The 18,388-nt window shown below is 47.0% G+C and overlaps 1 protein-coding gene across 3 annotated transcripts in view; it reads right to left on the bottom strand.

Annotated features, from left to right (window-relative positions):
• The window catches only part of RHOBTB2 (Rho related BTB domain containing 2), a 78,524-nt gene that overhangs the window by 17,879 nt on the left and 42,257 nt on the right, over window positions 1–18,388 (bottom strand). For 2 of the 3 annotated variants that reach the window (XM_063139128.1, XM_063139127.1), the window contains exon 2: window positions 13,937–14,011. In XM_063139128.1, the coding sequence (XP_062995198.1) occupies window positions 13,937–13,989 (53 nt within the window). In that variant the 5' untranslated portion in view covers window positions 13,990–14,011. Of the gene's footprint in view, window positions 1–3,564; window positions 3,711–13,936; window positions 14,012–18,388 lie in introns of those variants that run through there. The other variant, XM_063139130.1, reaches the window with a different exon arrangement.

Raw genomic sequence — 18,388 nt, 5'->3', positions numbered from 1 at the left:
ACAGGTCAATGTTGCTGTTACCTGCTGGCATTTTAGGTGACCCAATCTAGGGAGATTGGGAGGGGAACTTTGTCCTGAGATAGCTGGCGCATCAAAGTCTTAAGGCAAGGATTCTGCCCTGACTTCTCCTGCCTCCCCAAACCAGTGGATCAGGTCCTTCATGCAAACGTCTGCTTGTCCAAGATGTCAGCAACAGCAGGAATGTTCCTCTACACAGGTCTTCTCACTTGGCACTGCTGGCATCACAACCTGTAGCGGTGTACAGTGTAGCCCTGGCTGACAGATTCTGGGAGTTCTAGTCCAACACATCTGGAGAGCAGCAGGTGAGGAGAGAGTGGTATAGCCCTTGCCACTCACAAAACTGAATCTACAACAGCAACGCTGACAGCAAGGAACTGGCTAACAGGGGAAACAATCACATTTTCCCCAGGAAGAGAATAATATGGTTTGAATGCTGGGGGAGTGCAATATTGTATCTCCATGACAGAAGTACAGCCGTGAGGAAAGACATCTGCGCTATGTGTTTCAGATGGGAAAGAAATGTGCACTTACAGTGCTATAAAGCCGCCACCTCACCATTATCATTAAAGCAAATGACCAAGTAAAGGGGGAGTGAGGGAAGAAAGATTACATTTTAAAAGATGCAATCAATTTGTCAGCCAATTGGCTTTTAAAAGCTAAGAGAAGCGTGGAAAAATGGTTTAGTCATCCAGAAACAGGGCCCAGAGTGTCAGGTCTCTATTTGTGCTATAAAAAAAGGCTTGTTTTAAAAATGTGGACACATGAGACATGCTTGGCCGAATACCCCAGGGGATATTGTGGGCACATTATGAGACATTTCCCTTTAAAGATCCTTATAGGCAGCACTGTCAGGAAAAGTCAGAGAAGAAGGGTACTTTCCCTTCCCAGTAACAATGTGGGATTTTGACATTTTAAGGCTACAGTCATAACTTTCCTGAGAGTAAGCCCATTGGACACAATGGGACAATGTCTCAGTAAACACACAAAGGATTGCACTATATGCCTCAGCCCAAAAGGTGCTGAGAACTCTCAGCTCTTCAGCTACACCTCCACAGGGCTTCCTGATGACCTGGACAACCCAGCCTCCCTTTGGGGGTGGGAGATCACTTTCTGCAACTATATCAGTAGCCAGCACGGTGTAGTAGTTAGACTGTCAGGAAATAACTGGTGAGATCCAGGTTCAAATGCCCACTCAGCCATGAAGCTCACTGGGTAATCATGAGTCAGTCACTGGCCCCGTTCAGAAGACACCTTAAACCATGGCTTTAACCATGGCAGTTAAGCCAGAAAGCTGGGCTGTGTTCAGAAGACACCTTAAACCACGGCTTTAACCATGGTGAATAAAGCAAAAAGCCTTATTCACTGTGGCAAAAGGTGTCTTCTGAACACGGCCTGGCTTTCTAGCTTAACCACCATGGTTAAAGCCATGATTTAAGGTGTCTTCTGAACGGGGCCACTATCTCTCAGCCTACCCTACCTCTCAGGGCTGTTGTGAGCATAAAATAGGAGGCAGAAAGAACCATAAACACTGCCTTCAGCTCCTCAGAGGAAAGAATATGCAATAAGTCAATATTATCAAGGTGTTAAGACCCTTTTACAACCGATACTATGCCAAACGAAGAGTGAATTTTAATACAGGGGCAGCGTTTGGAAAATTCGTGTCTGATGGGCGCGCAGGGGCTGCATAACTTTGGCGAGCCTGCTGCCATAACCAAAAGGCAGAATGGTGGATTTGGGCAAATGCCCGGACTTCCGAGTGGACTTTCGCTCTATAGCTTTTTCTAAGGTTTAAACCCCAAACCCAAGCAAGGCTGATGAGTGAACCAAGTGAGCTATCCCTCTGTGTTGCCGTGTAAAGGGCTAAAAGACCTCACTCCCAACGGGAGCAGGTTTCATCATGAGGTCTGGAGGAGAGTGTGAAAGACACGTGGGGAGGTGGGGTGGGATAAAGGCAAAATGAAAGCAAGTGAAACTCCGGCAACACCAGCTGTGGAGGCGGTCAGCAAACTAGCACCCATGTGACAGCTAACCAAGGGGACAATCCACTCCTTGTGGGAGACCAATGCTATCATCTTTGCCCAGCTCCTCCTTTCCCCTGCAATTTGATTCTGCTCTCCCCCAGCCCTTCCCAGGTGCCTTTCTCCTACGATCCCAGCATCAATGGGAAGAGATCATCAGACGCATAATTCCTCCTTTCAACTCCCATGTTTATTTTTGTAGCTCTTTTGTCTGAGTGCACATAGTTCATTATCTGCTTTGTTCTCCGGGACCCTGCTCTCAGGCCCTGTAATCACTACACCCAGATGCTCCAGCCCTTGTCTGTCTGCTGCTGTTCTCCCTGGCCTTTTCTCTTTTGCCTCCACCCTCTTATCTCAGCTGACTACTCGTGATCATTTCCCTCTCTCCCGATTCTCTGTTGGCGAGATGTCCCCCGTTCTCTGTTCAGTTCCCAGCCATCGAATCTGCCTCGCCCCCCCCCCCTCCATCTCTCGGAGTAGAAATGTGTTCCTTGCAAGCTGCCCCAGTCTCCAGTTGCCAAGGAAACTAGAGAATCTCCCAGGGAGCCTAATGTGTATCCTAGCAACTGACAGGCTAAAAGTCTCACCACCACCACCCGCTTCGCAATCGCAGCTCAGTCAATCTCGTTTTACAAAAATAAAAAACAGGGAGGAACCCAAAATAGAAAGAACGCAACAACAACAACAACAACAACAACAACAACAACAACAACAGTATTTGCCTACAGTGCATTTACTTTGGGATGGGGCAGGGAGGGATGGCTGCACCATCTCCGCTGAGAGGCCAGGGAGGGGTCATAATCCAGGAAGCCTGCAGATCGAGGCCAGCGGCTGCTTTGCAAATTATGACAATAAATAATGCAGCCGGGAAAAGCAACGCTGAACCTGAGCGCTGCGTTTGCAAATCAAGCAGAACCAAGCACAAAGTGTCCGCATGCCCGCACGCACACACGGTTGCCCTCCGAGCCTGCCGCACATTTCTTCCACATTACAAGCCCATGCTGCACAGTTTGCTGATCTGAAGGAAAGCAGAAATCCGAACACAAATACACACAGCAAAGGTTTATGCAATGAAAAGTACCATGGCCAAGAGTGCACGAGAGACACCCCAGAGTTCTCTCCTTCCTGCCCAGTTTTTTGAAAATCCCACCGGGGCATTGCAACCGCTCCGTTTGTTTGGCTTCCTTTTTTGGTAGTGCACAAGGCAAACACGCATGATTAAACAAAAGCTGCTCGACATGCGTGCCTCCATTTCCCCTAGGAAGGCGGGCTTCTTCTTTTCTTTTTTTACCCCCTTCCTGCTCCAGCAGTACGAGATGCTAGAGGGAAAGGCAGTGATTCGCCTCGAAAAAGAGCCGGGCGATATATACGGGCGAATACGCGCGTGTACACACGCGCGCGCGCGCACACACACACACACTCCGATTTCGCTCTCCGCCTTTTTCTTCCCTCCTTTCCCAAATCTGCATTATCGACCTGAATCTCTACCGGAGGCCGCACAAAGGGAGAGGCTGGGCTTACTTACGCCAACACATCTGAAGGAGCAATTCGCAGCGGAAAGAACCGAACTCTGCCCGGGAGACATGATGGGGGTCGTTGTAACGAGCGCCAGGCTCGGCCCTGCCCTGCCTCCGCTGCCGTGCCGAGGGCGGCTGCTGCTGCTGCTGGCGGCGCTGCTGGAAACTTAAACTCTCCGGCTCAGATGCTGCGCTGACATAACAGTCCGCGCCGGACCCGGAGCATCCCTTCGCGCCGCCTCTGTGGCCATTGCCAATGGCTCACCAGCATCTTCCTGCACGCGGTGGCATGGGAGCCCCGGCAAGGCTCCGCAAGCACAGCAGCCGCTACCCGCCGCCTCCCCTCGGTCTTTCTTTCTCGACCACGGGCGCTCGCTCGCTCCTTCCTTGCTTGCTTGCTTCCTCCCAGCACTAAAGTTGCGGCGGAGCGGCGGGCGGGTAGGGAAAGGCGCGCGCGCGCGCGCTGCAGTCCCCGACGAAGACTCGCCCAGCGCCTCCTTTCATTCACAAAAAAACAGCAAAGAAACCCACCCAGCAGGAGCGCAGCGGCAAGCCCCGCCTCCCCCCTCCCCGACTGCTGCTGATTGGCTGAAAGAGAGAGCAAAGCAGGCGCCCAGGCTGACGGCGGGTGGAGGCAGCGCCTCCGTCGAGGGAAACGGGGCGGGGTGAGGGGGGGGGAGCTTGAGGGATTAGTCAACCGCTGCTACTACAAGCTCCCCCCTCTCTGCCTTCCACCCCTCCTACAACATGCAACGCTCCTATCTCTCCCCACCCCCACCCACCGCCTTCGCTATTCCCAGCCCCTTCCCCTCTTCCTTTGTATCCTTCCATCCCACCTTGGGCCTGTATCCATCTGTTTTCACTTGTCCGTTTTCCCTCCTCTATCTCTTCCTTAGCCCTCTGTCCCACGTTATTTCTTTATAATTGCATTGATATCCCACCTTTTTTCCTCCAAGGAATCCAAGGCGGTGTACATACTCCTCCTCTTCCTATCCATTTCTATCCTCACAACAACAACAACAACCCTGTGAGGTAGTTTGGGCTGAGGGTCCGTGCCTGGCCTAAAGTCACCCAGTGGGTTTCCATGGCCGAGTGGGGACTAGAACCTGGATCTCCCGACTCCCAGTCCAACACTCTAGCCACTACACCACACTGGCTCTCTTTATGGTGAGGAACAGTGCCAGCCCTACCATTAGGCAGGCTGAGGCCATTGTCTCAGGTGGCAGATGCTACGAGGCAGCAGCAAGGGGTTCAAGGAGAGACCTGCAGCCTACTCTGTGCCCCCTAAGTTAGCCTGCTGCCTTCAAGTTCAGTGGAGAACGCTGCCCCATCATTAATGTGGAAAACAGATTCATCTGCCAGTCCGTTGGCTTATGTACATGGAACAGGTGGGACGCCATCTTGTCCTTTGCCTCTGGCAGCAAAATGGCAGCCTTGGTGAGGAACCCTCTAGCAGTGGTGCCCTCAAGCCAGGCTTCTGGGGCAGAAATCTAGGGCCCCACATAACAGAGGGTCTCCAAAAGCGGCAAGGGTTCCTTACCACATTTTGAAGCAAATACGCAATCTTCGTCCCCATCTCCAATAAGACCATTACATCCGGAATCTAAAATTATCTAACAGCACTTCTGTGCTCTATGAGCAACCGAGCAAAAAACCCAAAACAACCTTTTGTGCTTCAAAGCAAGCACACAGTTACATAACACATATCGAGCTTTATATTAAAGATGGGGAGAGAGAGATTGTACTTTAGGGATTGCTATTGGATGTTGCATAAGATAGGGAATTCATATGGGACTTGAACCTCTGTTCCATGGAGCTTTATGGCACTTAAAGGTACAGAGTCTAACAAAGAGAGCTGGGTTTATTTTATTTTATTCATTTTTCCAGTTGTGAATTCTCCGTAAACGACAGGGCAGTTTAAAGGATCTTCCCCCATACGCTGTTAGTTTACCAGCCCCCACAATGGTCCCCAGTGGCCGTTAGATATAGTTGCAGTTAACTCAAGATGTATTTAGCAAAAAACTAGAGGTATTGCAATGATAACAAGGCACAGAAGAGCAGTTTCAAACTTGGGTTCAAATCAGGGATATCACTCACAAAGCAGGAAGACTTGTCAACTACACTGCCTCAGATAACTCACACATTCCTTGTACACTTCACATATATTAGTCAACCAGTTTTCTCAGTCTCCCATTTCTTTTTGCTTCCTCAACCTCCTGTCTACATCTGTTCTCCTCCTTTAACTTTAATTCGTATGTTATAGCCCACCTCTCTCTTCCATCATGGAACTCATGGTGTTCACAGGTGGTCACCCATCCAGGCACTGCCCAGACCAGACCAGTTTAGCTTCAGAAAGAACACAAACCAGGAGGGGACTTGAACAACCAGCTGTCAACCAGGGAACCACAAGCAGGACCTGAGTGCAATGGCATCCTCCCACCCGTGTTCCTCAGTAACTGGTGTACATAGCCATACTGTCTCTGATACTGGAGGTGGCACATAGCCAAAAGGACTAGTAGCCATTGACAGCCTTCTTCTTCTCCAGGAATTTGTCCATTATAGCCATCCAAATTGTACCCCTGTCATCATATACACCTGCCTTCCCCAACCTGGTGCCCTCCAGATGTGTTGGACTACAAACAAGACCAGCATCAAGGGTAGGCATGGTGGGGCACCTGCTGTGGGCCTACACCCCAGCAAGGGGCCACTGAGAAGACCTCCCTGGAGTTTCCCCTCCTCTTCACCATGGCAACCTACTTATTTACCTGCCTCTCACTCTGGCCCAGAAGAGGGTGGTGGTGAGAAGGAGGACCAGGGGACGCTGCTACTGACTTGCTCCCTGGCCCTCTGCCTTCAAAGCAAAGAAGTGGCAGCAATGATAAGAAAGAGGAGAAGGAGCAAGAGCAAGTGAGGAAGTGGACCCACTGAGGGAGGAGGGGGCCTATTGAAGATGCCTTACCCAAGGGCCCGCTAAGACCTGGAGCTGACACCACCGACAGCTCCCAGCATCCTCCCAACCCCCAGAGATGACTGGGGGATTTGGGAAGTTGCAGTGCAACACATCTGGAGAGCACTATGTTGGAGAACGAGGATTTACATCTGCCAACAACTGGAGCACTGCGCTCGGCCCCTGCATGCACTTGCATCAAGCACACTGCCCTGCAGCCTGGTTTCTGCTCAGCCACCCCACCCCATGAGTTCCGCTGTGCTGGAATCGCATTCCATCCCCTTCTCTCTCCCCCCACCCCTGCCCCGGCTTTCCATTCTGAAGCAGCTTGTGGACAGAAAGATGAAAATCTCCAGTCATCGCGAGGGCCTAACCAATGGGAGGCAGATCAGCAGCACAGCTCCCTGGGCAGCCACGACCAGCTGCTGTGCATATCTAGATCATGTGATCGCTTCGTTGTCCTCACTCCAGGCTCATTCCCCTCCCTCCTTTCCTCCCCCTCCCCATGCATAACCAAAATAAACTTGTTCCTGCTCTCTTCCTGTTGGGATCAGCCTAGCCCCGGCCCCTCAGAACCACTCCGAGGGCTGGCGCTGATGCAATTCAGCGTCAGTTCGCGTCACCGCTTCAGCAGCATCTACCTCACTCTGCACTTTTGCAGTCCGGTCACACACACAAGCATCTCTCGGCTTCTGAAGGCCTGCATCTCCCCACCACCCACTGCTTCTGCTTCTTTTCCTTCCCTCCTCTCCCTCCCCGCCACCGTTCCTCCTTCTTCTTCTTCTCCTCCCCCTCCCCCTCCTCCTCCTCCCGGCTACACTGTCATGCACCGTGCCGCAGCAGCGTCCCCCTTCTCCATTTCTCACCTAACTCGTAAGACGGGGATCTCTCTCTCCATAGCAGAAGAAAACCTTGGCTTACTTGACTGGGGGATCCGTTAGGTTTTGGTTTGGGGGGGTGTTGTTTGTTTAAAGGCCAGCTCCCCGGCCAAGCCCACAGGGACCTTAAGAGCTAGCAAAGAGGCTAACCAGCTTCACGCCCAGCGCTGGTTATTTGCCTGCATTGGGCTGGACTGAAATCTGCAGGCAGGCAGAGGAGAGACGCAGGTTTTAGCTTCCTTCTTCGAGTGGGTCACGGGGGAAGGAACGCATAAAGCTCGCTTGCCAGCCGCATGATTTGGCTTATTTTGCTGTAGTCGTAGCAGGTGCTTAATTGTGGCATAAAAAGTTCCTGGCAGCTTTCGCCATCAAGTCTCATTCCTAAATGACGCCCCGCCGCCTTGTGCAAGACAAAAGCGTAATTGTTGTGACTTGGGTCAAAGCAATTCTCCGCTCCGTTTTAACCTACAAGACCAGAGGGCAACTGAAATAAAGGATGGTGGGCGTTTTTGCCATTGTGCAGGGATTTGCTTTGGCCACTAGGAGGTGCCGCAGAGTACAATGCAGAAGAAGAACCGGGCAGGGGTGGAATTCTAAAGAAGAAGGTAGGCCTCCACAGGTGTTATGAGACCGCTGCTATCAGTCCACCACAATCTTGCTGGAGTTGTAGTCCAACACAACTGGAGGGCCCAAGGTTGGGGGCGGATTTGTACCACAAGCACAAAACAAGATCTGATGAAGTGCATTTGAGGAACTGGACAGTGCCCATGGAAGCTTATGCCAGGATAAATGCATTAGCCTTTAAGGCTCTCTGTTGTTTTTATTGAAACAGACAAACAAAGCTAACCCTCCGGAAATTAAAACAAAGGTCTGACAGCGTCCAAGAGGATGCTCTCCAGATGTGTTGAATTGTACCAGGTAGGGAAAGGCTAACCTAGAAAAAAGTGCAGAGCCAATAGCTCAAGTAAAGGATCTCATCCACAGACTACACATCAAGACACAAAATGTGTACATTATCAAGGCACTGAGGATTTATAAATCGGGCAAATGTTTTCAGCCTGTCTTTAGAAGACAGGCTAGAAAAATATATACCCAGTTTACAGATGGATTGCGCTAGTGAAATTTAGGCAGCAATCTTATGCATGTTATACAGAAAAAAGGGCTGCAGTTCCCGGCATGCCCCTGCCAACCATCCTGGCTAGGGAATGCTGGGAATTGTATAACTCCCCCCCCCAATAGTATTGTTACATTGATGTTCTAAATATTTCTATTGTTTTCTGTTAACAGAAGTCAAAGTTAAATACTGACATTCCAAAATAATAACTAGGGAGGCTGGGCCTACCCTTTAAAATAAGCAGACAAGGCTTGCATGCCCTCCCCCAAATTCCATTAGATTGGGAGGGGGCAGAGGAATTTTTGCTAACAGGAAAAGGGGAGAATATTTCTTGGTACAACTATTCAGTTCAGCTGTGCAAAGCTTAGCTCCAGATGTATACCTAGCATCATCCACTTTGCGCCAGAAAGTATGTTTTCTGCAGCAAAAGAATCTTACAACACCAGTTTCTGTGATCAGACAATATAAGAATTAAAAATTTGGGTAAAGATGAAGAGTTCCCAACTGACCGGAAAACAAAAGCAAAATAACTCCCAACTCAAACAAACCCCAAATCAGCCTGGATTGCTCTTCAACCTCTAACAGTGTCGGATGTGCAGAAATCAGCAAGTTAAGCGTTTTAGCGCATGAAAATAAACAATGCCATCTGCTAATGGCCGCAAAGCAAGCTGCTGTTGAAAGCATAGCTGGAAGGGGTCAGTTGAAAAGCTGGCAGCCCATGCAGGTCTAGCCCTAACCAGTACCAACAAGGGAGACTTTGAAGGAACCCCATGTACACCATTTTGAGAATAATTACTATCATGGCCTGAATACTTTTCACACAGTAAGATCAATGCATATGAACGCATGCAACCTCCATGAAGAGCTTAAGACTCCGACAGCATCAAAAACATGAGTGGCACTTTGTTTTCACCAGCTGCTGTAATGCTGAGAAAGGCATTTGCATCTCGGGGATGCACAAGCCTCATGAGTGGAATCAGTTTGTTCATCTCTCTGCCACACATGTCCCTTTACAAACACTGCACAGTGATTTGCATATTTCCCCACAATTAAGTAACAGAAATTTAAATGCAAGAAAGGAAAATGTATTTTGCAATTTTGGTGAAGTTACATCATCCCGGCTGCAGAACTGCGTCACCATTCTTTGGCAGAGGATAGATCAGTGGTTAGATATTTAGAAGAATCGTTGACTGGGTTTGGACGACACAATAACCCACGATGGGTTAAATAATCCATGGTGGGTTATTTAATGCACTAAGGGTTATTGTGTCATGTGGCAGAAGTTTTTTTAAACTCACGGTGGGTTATTTTGCCAAATTAGCTGATGCAAATAACCAACGCTGTGCAGAGTGAGTTATTTAAAGCATCGTGGGTTATCGTGTCATGTGAAGGGCACCATTGGTCATTTTCATTGGCTACAGAGTCGCTAGGCAAAAGCAGCCAGTGGCAGCAGTGGCTCTACTCGAGCCAGCTATAACTCTATTTTCGTCAGCAAGGGATGATGGGATACAAGCAGGACAACTGAGAGGAGGGAGGGCAGGAGACCAATTGGTCAACACACTGTGGATTAATAATCCTCTCACAGTTGCTTCTAACCAACTACCTGCAAAATAACCAACTGTGAGTTGACTATTAACTCACTGTGAAATCGTGGCATCCAAATGCAGCCACAGAGAAGCAACAACCTAAATGTTGAAAGGCAAAAACGGGAGCTTTGGAGGGTCAGAGAAAGGACTGGATATTGGGGAGGGGGGAAGCAGGAAGGGAAATCATTCAAAAGCTGCTGCTGCTATTGGTCACTCAGCCCGGTAGGTAGACTCTCTCTGGAAAGCTCAAAAGTCCCCCTGCTGTGTCCTGGCCTTCTGATCATTGGTAGTTTGTGACTCACAGGTCTCACATTTTGCCATAAAGGTCGAATTCAGGACAAACACATTCATTTAGCTTCCTCATAGCTGGTTAATCTGGGAGCTGCTCCACATGTTAACAGAGACCAATACTGTGTAACACCACAACATTCAAAGTGCATACATCCCTATTTTCTGACCCGGCCTTCTCCATCCTGGTGCCCTCCATGCTGGCTGGGAATGATAGAAATTGCAGTCCAACACATCTGGAGGCCACTAGGTTTGGGAAGGCTGTTCTAGCCTCTTAGACACCACAGAAAGGTTTCAACCGGTACACACGTTGGGTCCGTAATGTGTACCCATTGAAATGGTTAAGTATGAAACATCCTAATGAAGTCCTCATCTAGATTGCCATGGAGATAGATCTATTACAGGATGGAGATATGGATGAAAAGGTAGTAGAGAGGTATATGATGTGAAGGAGATAAACACTCTAGCTGTGAAACTGTACGCCTGCCAGCTTCATCAGGACTTTGCCCCATTTTTCTATGGCGATAGTGGCGACTTAACACACCGCTCCTAAAGAGGAAATGCATCACCAAAATAGAAGTTAAAAGAAGGCACAGATCTGTACAACATTCACATATGCTAATTTATTGGTATAGATGTTGATTTAGAAATAATTGCTGCAATTTAAATAGAAATACATGATGCCGTTCATGCAATGCACAGTTGCGTGAACGGGTTTCATAAAATAAGTAGCAGGTGCAAGGTGGACTGTTCTGGATTGGGACCTTGATGCAGGAGTGAGGGGGGGCAAAGCCCCTCTATCCCCATGTCAAGGGTATGTTTCTGGACCAGACCCCTGTGCTTCCCCTTTTATTTTTTGAAAGCTATTAATGCCATTATACTAATTGTGTGACTGGCATCTCATCTCTTTTGGCCCAGAAAGATACTCTGAAAAGCATGTGCTCGCCATCAGTCCAAGTTGTAGCTGTAACCCATCCTGCAGTTTCCCTGGAGCTCTGAACAAGCTAGCATTTGGCTGGGTTGAAAGAGAACCCACCACCACCACACACACACTACAAAGTCACCAATACAGCTCTGTCGCCAAGTCAAAAACTGGATTTCACCAAAAGCAGCAGCTGAGTCACTACCTGCCACCATAGCCTCCTGTTTTGATCTCAGCTGTAATTAAAATGCAGTTAGTTGTCTGTTCCCATGTCTCTCTGATATAAGCCTCTTGAACGTATCCCCAGAGACTCCCCATCTGCCTTTCTTCATAATCACCCTTGTACCAGGCAGATAACTCCAAACTCAGATGCAAGGGTCTGTGTTTTAGGTCTGAGAACTGTTTTAACTATGGATCAAGCTGGGGAGGTGTGTTGAAGAAGCAGGTGTGGGCATGATGGGGTGGGGAGAGGAGGAATTTGGGGCATCCTGAGAGAAAGAGAGAGAGAGAGAGAGAGAGAGAGAGACCTTTTGCTCAAGGCATCCAGAAATACTCTTTGATTCCTCTGTCTGTGCATATATACACAGCATTACCTAACATTTGCACTGCACTGGGCTCTGTCATCTTTCATCAGGTTATTAATTGCATCTCCATACCTGAAACACAACCCTGACAAGAAGGAGGTACCGTTGGATGGACCTGACCGTAGAGGTGGTTCTCCTGCTGGGTTTAGGCTCCCCTAAAACTGGGGTGGGCAACACTTTTTCTATTCAGGGTTGCATTCTTGCTCACATGGAAAGCCTACACAGATAGAAGAGGCTCTCCTCTTTAGATGGTCGAGGCAAACAACACAGCTAAGGAGAAGAGCAGGGTTGTAGTACCCCTTCTCCTCTGGTATTTGCCCTATTCAGGTTCAGAATGCCTGAATAGGGCTATAAAGGACCATCAGAATTGTTGACTATCCACAGTGAACACCTGTGCAGCAGACTGAACAGGCAGGCACACAGTGAGATGTTTAGTTCAGTATTTCTGTTTAAATTATAATGCTTATTTCTAAATTTGCATCTATACATATAAATTAGCGCGTGCACATTTTATGCAAATCAACGCCCTCTTTGTTCAGTGATGCACTTCCATTTTTTTGTTGGTGATTCATACGGGGCCACCCTAAATCTGAGGGTGCTGATAGGTCCAGCTTTGTCATCACTGGAAGCCTAAATCGCCACCTTGACACACACACACACACACCAGCTGCTATAAATTAAGGTTGTTGCGCCAGCTGCAAAGCCTTTTGGACAAGTGTAGTCTTGCCACAGTTATTCGTGGCTGATAAAACTGCAGACAGGATTGCTACAGTAGGATATAGGTTTCAAGCCATCTTAGAAATTCCACAGTTTAAATTATGGCTGCTAGGCTACTCACTGGGCCTGGGCCCTCTTAACCCGAAAACTTTATAGCTTTTTTCTGAATTCCAATACAACATTCTACAGCTTTATTCCCCCTATGCCCCTGTCTATTCCCAGCTCTGCCTTCTTGACACTGCAACTATAATCTATTACCCAGAAGACCTTGGACTGCATGCACAACTTTAAATTGTTACACACACACACACACCCAACGATCTACCAACCTCTTCCAGTTGTCTAAGACTGCTGTAGCCTGGTGGCTTGCAGAGAACGTTACAAAGCCCCAGTTTATTTCAGCAGATCTCTTGAGCGGCTGGTGTGAGCTGTCAAGACTCTCGCCAGTATGTTGCGGACAACTGAGTCAGCTTGGTGAGAGTGGCGATTTAGAATCATCGCCTTGGGGTAAAGTTCAAATTCTATTCGTGAAGGGCAAAGAGTTGTCTTGGTAGGGAGGGAAGCAATGCACCTTACCAGTTCAGAGGGATTCCAGTTCCTTTCACCTTTGTATACAAACTGCCACTTGGACCATGAACAGACCCACCTAGATTCCTCCTTCCAAGCTGTAACATTAACTCAGGGTGCTTCCAGAAGAATGCTGTGATTCTAAACCCTCTGGCCGAGATGTGAGACAATAAAGAGGGTCTGCCAATGCCATGCAGCCCACAAAGCTTTATTCAGTAAATAGACATCTCTTCACACCTGAAGGGAGTGTGAATGCTAGGAGCAATCCTCTATGCTTAATTAGCCAAACAAAGCAAGGCCGTTGCCTATCAACTAAATGGACAGTTTCCTGCCATGCCTGACAGGCTTTTACTGAACCCCTCCTTCAGGGAGGGTCTTGAAGATGCAACCTCTGGCATGTACAGTAGCTAGACTAGCAGACCACCTCCCACCTCCTTTCAACATGTGCCCACTTGACCCTGTAGGGGACTCTGGGATCTGTCAATTTCGATGCTCCCTCCCCCTCTGACAAAGACTGAGCTCCCATTTTAGCCTTCCCTCTATGGCACTATGCACATCTCCCCTCCTCCCTGTAAATTCAGATCTTGTTTCTTTGGGAAACAGTTGATTTCAATACCATCATCACATATTTCATAGCGTGGTATCTGGAAACTTTTGGTGCTTTAAGTATGACACTATCAGGAGGACAATTAAGCGCATTGTCCTCCATGTGGAGCAGTCATATAATTGTGCATTGTAGCCAGGCCAAGAGAAATTAAAACAAATCTATGTACTCACAAGGCATTCTTCTTGGCCTTCAGTTTGAGATGGGTCTTGCCTCTGAATTCCATTTCTTCCTCTTTTCAATAGTCTCTGAAAGTAGAAGAGATATCTGCAGATTAAATAAGAGTCTACTTTGATAACTTCCTTCTCTCCAGGATTTGAGAGATGCTATTTCCTTCCTTATAAAATGGGACAGTCTCTAAGCTCGGATGACCTGCATCTGCTCATCACTAGTATGATGAAAGAGTCAGAATGACCTCTTGTTTTTATCCCAGTCCCAGTGTGTGCATTCTCCAATATTTGAGAGAAGTAAGTAGGTAATGTGTTCATACTATGCCCATAACGCCTAGCATAGGTAGTTGTAGTGTGCCCTGCCAAAAATATTTTGGCATATTGATTTTAAAAGTATACATTTCTCTACAATCACATTTACATGTCATAAGAGAGCTTCGGCTATTGGGCGGTATATAAATGCAATAAATAAAAAAATAATTTAAAAAATTATTTCTGCACATCTCTTCCAAAAATCCCAAATTTTCAGAAATCCCAAATCCATTGTACAATGGATGTAAAAGCCATATATTAAAACAGATTAATAATGGATATAGGAGGGAGAGTAGAGCCAATACTAAGTGCAGGCTATTTGTACCCAAAACCAACACACATGAGCAAATTAGTTATGTACCTGTTGAATACAGGAAACTACCTTATGCTAAGTAGGCTATTTGTCCATTTAGTCCCATACTGTCTACTTTGACTAGCAGCAGCTTCCTTTTAACTGGAGATGCTGAAGTTTAAACCTGGAACCTTCTGCATGCAAAGGTAGTACTCTGCCCCTGCACTATGGTCCCACCGCTAAAGAATATGGAAAATCAAATGGGCAGCTTTAGGTTAAGATTCATAATGTATTATAAAATTGCAAGCAGGCCTTGTTTGTTTTCTTTTCTTTTCTGTTTTTGGAAAGTGATGCCTGAACGGAGAAAATAAAAAGAAGAGCACAATGGCAAAACAAATGTCAGTTGTCAAGAAAGCAGCCAGATTTGCAAGCAGAATTTGCTCCTCAAATTCCTTCAACCTCTTGGCTACAACAATGACCACACAATTCAGATATCAACTTAAAGATGGTTTGATATGTCTGAATTGATGGCACTGACTTGGGAGATCACTGCACTTTGAGACTAGACTGGGGGGGGGAAACAGACATGCAGCAGTAAACCCTGGTTTTCCTGTAAGTTTGGAAACTGAAACTATGGCTTAGATTCTATCAGCTTTCCCCCAACCTGGTGCCCTGCAGATGGTGTTTGGACTACAATTGCTATCATCCCAGGCTACTGGCCATGCTGGGTGATGCTGATGCAGTTTGCCACCCAAACCATAGGAAGGGCCTGTTCAGACAACATGCTAAACCATGGTTAGGCCGCTAACCCTTTTGCAGCAAATGGTGAGTGAGCGTGTTTAAGCCATGGTTATGTAGCCACCATGGTTAGGAATGGTTGACATGACATGTTAAGTCATGGTACACACAACACGCTGAGCCATAATATTTAACTCAAAATGCTTTACCTAGGGAGACCATATGAAAAGGAGGGCAGGGCTCCTGTATCTTTAACAATTGTATTGAAAAGGGAATTTCAGCAGGTGACATTTGTATGCATGCAGCACCTGTTAAATTTCCTTTTCATTACAACAGTTAAAGCTGCAGGTGCCCTGCCCTCTTTTATCTGGTCACTCTAGTATAGCTCCTGCAGCTTTAACTGCTGTGACGAAGAGGGAATTTCACCAGGTTCTCCATACATACAAATGACACCTGCTGAAATTCCCTTTTCTATGCAACTATTAAAGATACAGAAGCCATATCCTCCTTTTCATATGGTCACCCTACTTAACCACCGTTGCTTAGCATGTCGTCTGAACAGGGTCAAAGAATGTTCTAAGCTCTGGTTTGAACAAACCATGGTTTGATGTGATGCCTCGAACTGCGTCACTGGAATGCATAACCTAGCTCTTCATACAGTTGAAGCAAATAAAGAGGACCGCTTTCATGTTTACTTTTGTACCAAGCTTTCCTTTTGCGCACTCTGTTGTAACGTAGCACAAGGTGCAGTTTCTTCTGCCTCTTCCTCTTTATTTCGTTGCTACAGCAACCGTTCCTAAGCTATCCACAGACCTGGCAGCCAGGAGTTCTGATATCTGATACGTAGAGGCAGCTGTTGGCACCATGCAACGTTCCAGCCATGGAGGCTGTTTTATTTTGGTTGAAGCATCATTGACTAAGCTTTAAGCAATCCCAGGGGCTGAATTTTAAGGGTAGTTGATGCATAATTTTAAGCAACTTAGAACACAGTTTGAGAAAATGTGGGATACTGGCAGGTCAGTTCCATTAGAAACCTCGGTGTAGGGACAGCTAAACTTAACTTTGATTTTCCCCCTCCTGAAAAATGATTGGTAAAGATTGCAGCTGGATCTATACATCTAGCACAGGGCTGGGCAACCGGTGTCCCTCCAAATGTTGTTGGATAGCAACTTCCATCAGCCCCAACCAGCATAGCCAATAGTGAGGGGTGAAAGATGCTGTAGTCTAAAACAGCTGGAGGGCCACAAATTGCCCAGCTCTGATCTAGCAGAATGAATTGCAAAGTCCTGAGATGGTTGAATGGATGGTCTCATTTCAGTCTGCAGGTGCAGGGGGTAGTGGTGGGTGGGGGAGATCAGATTTTAAATGTGCATATATATAACAATTATCAATTAGAAAATAAACACAGCACTAAGAAAAATAGAGAGCTGGGCTACTACCTTCTCCTTAATATGCTAGTTGCCTTACTGCAGGGAAAATGATCTAAAGGGTACAATAATCCCCACCCCAGAATACCTCCACCTCGTTTTGCTACAAATGTAGATCAAGCCCATCTTTGAGAACAAGAGATATCAATTAGGTAAGGCAATATATTAATTTGATCTGTTGACGTAATGGTGCACATACCTTTTGGTTACACAACATTCTTCTTTGGGCTACCCAACATCAAACAGAAAATAAAATCAAATATACCTATTGAACAGTGTGTGCGTACATAGGCAGAGGAAGGGAACTCCAAAACCTGCATACTCTCACATCTGCCCTCCCCAGAGGGGCTCACCTGGCACCAACATTGTGGTCTTTTCGGTGCCTGGCTTTTTAGTGATTCACTTTTGTTTTCAAATGTGTTTGAAAACACATTCCAATGCATTTGAATGGCCATTTGGAAAGAGAGGTACTAATATGGGATTTCTAGGCCAGGTGCAAAAGAGGACAGGGCTCCTAAACCTTTGTGTTGAAGAGGGAGTTGCAGCAGGTGGAACTTGCATAAGAACAGAATTTTAGGAGTTGGGTTTTTTTGGTTTGATTTTTCTCCTTTTTTTATCTGGCCAAGAATATAAGCCAAAGTACCGCCTATAGCAGGTAGCTGCAATAATACAAAGCTCACAACTCAAGTCTGGGAAGCAATGAACTTGAGCATGACCCGTAATTTTCGAGCACGTGTGGCAAACACACCTTAGATTCCTTCTCGTATATTTCAGATAAACTACGCCTGAGACAACACCGCTTATGTAAGAAAGAGGCACTGCTGTCATGGTGTACTTTGGGTCCCTTTTGTTTTCTGCCTGTCATAAGTCAAGCGCTTGCATAATTTGGAGGAGCTGTATGCTTTTTATTGCATGAGCCAATCTCTTAGGAGTGCTTTTTTCATTACGAAGGATCCTGCTTCAACGTTTAAACAGCCATCCGGCTTAATATTTGAAACCAAGGGTATCTATAAATAGCGTTTTTAATTCGGAGACTGCATTTGTCATAGATGTGTACCTCCAGTGGGAGAAACAAAAGGACTGACATAACAATGTGGCCATCTCAGTGTTGAGTCTCAGGATCTTATTTAAAACCTCAGCAGGGGGGTGGGGAGGGGGTGAGTTGAATCTCTACTTGAAGGAGATTAAGGCTGCAATCTTATGCATGCTGGCTGGGGAATGCTGGGAGTTGTAGGAGTTTCCCCCCACACACCTAAACAGAACATTGATCAAGGATCTGACCTGGTGTAAGGCAATTTTCTATGAACTTAATGGCTGAGGGAGAAATGGAGCTCAGTGGAAAAGCACATATGTGACGTGCAAAAGGCTCCAAGTTCAGTTTCTGACATCACCAGATAAAGCTGTGTCTGAAGCCCTGCAGAGCTGCTACCAATCAATGTCCTTATCTTGATTTTAAAATATCCTGGGTGTTTGCATCTCCAGTGTTAGAAGGAGCAAGTAGCAGGTGATGGGAAAGACCTCTGCCCAAAGATCCTGAGGAGTTCCTGCCAGTCAGAGCAGACATAACTGAGCTAGATGGACTAAGTCTGACGTAATAGCAGGCAGCTTCTTAAGAGTGGAAAGAGGTAGCCATTTCCCCCCCTTCAGAGGCAGGATACCTCTTGCTAGGGAACATGTGGACTTCCA

Source organism: Elgaria multicarinata, chromosome 12, assembly GCF_023053635.1.
Source record: "Elgaria multicarinata webbii isolate HBS135686 ecotype San Diego chromosome 12, rElgMul1.1.pri, whole genome shotgun sequence".
Classification (NCBI taxonomy): domain Eukaryota; kingdom Metazoa; phylum Chordata; class Lepidosauria; order Squamata; family Anguidae; genus Elgaria; species Elgaria multicarinata.
Note: the sequence above shows the minus strand (reverse complement) of the source record. Positions and strands in the feature narration are given on the sequence as shown.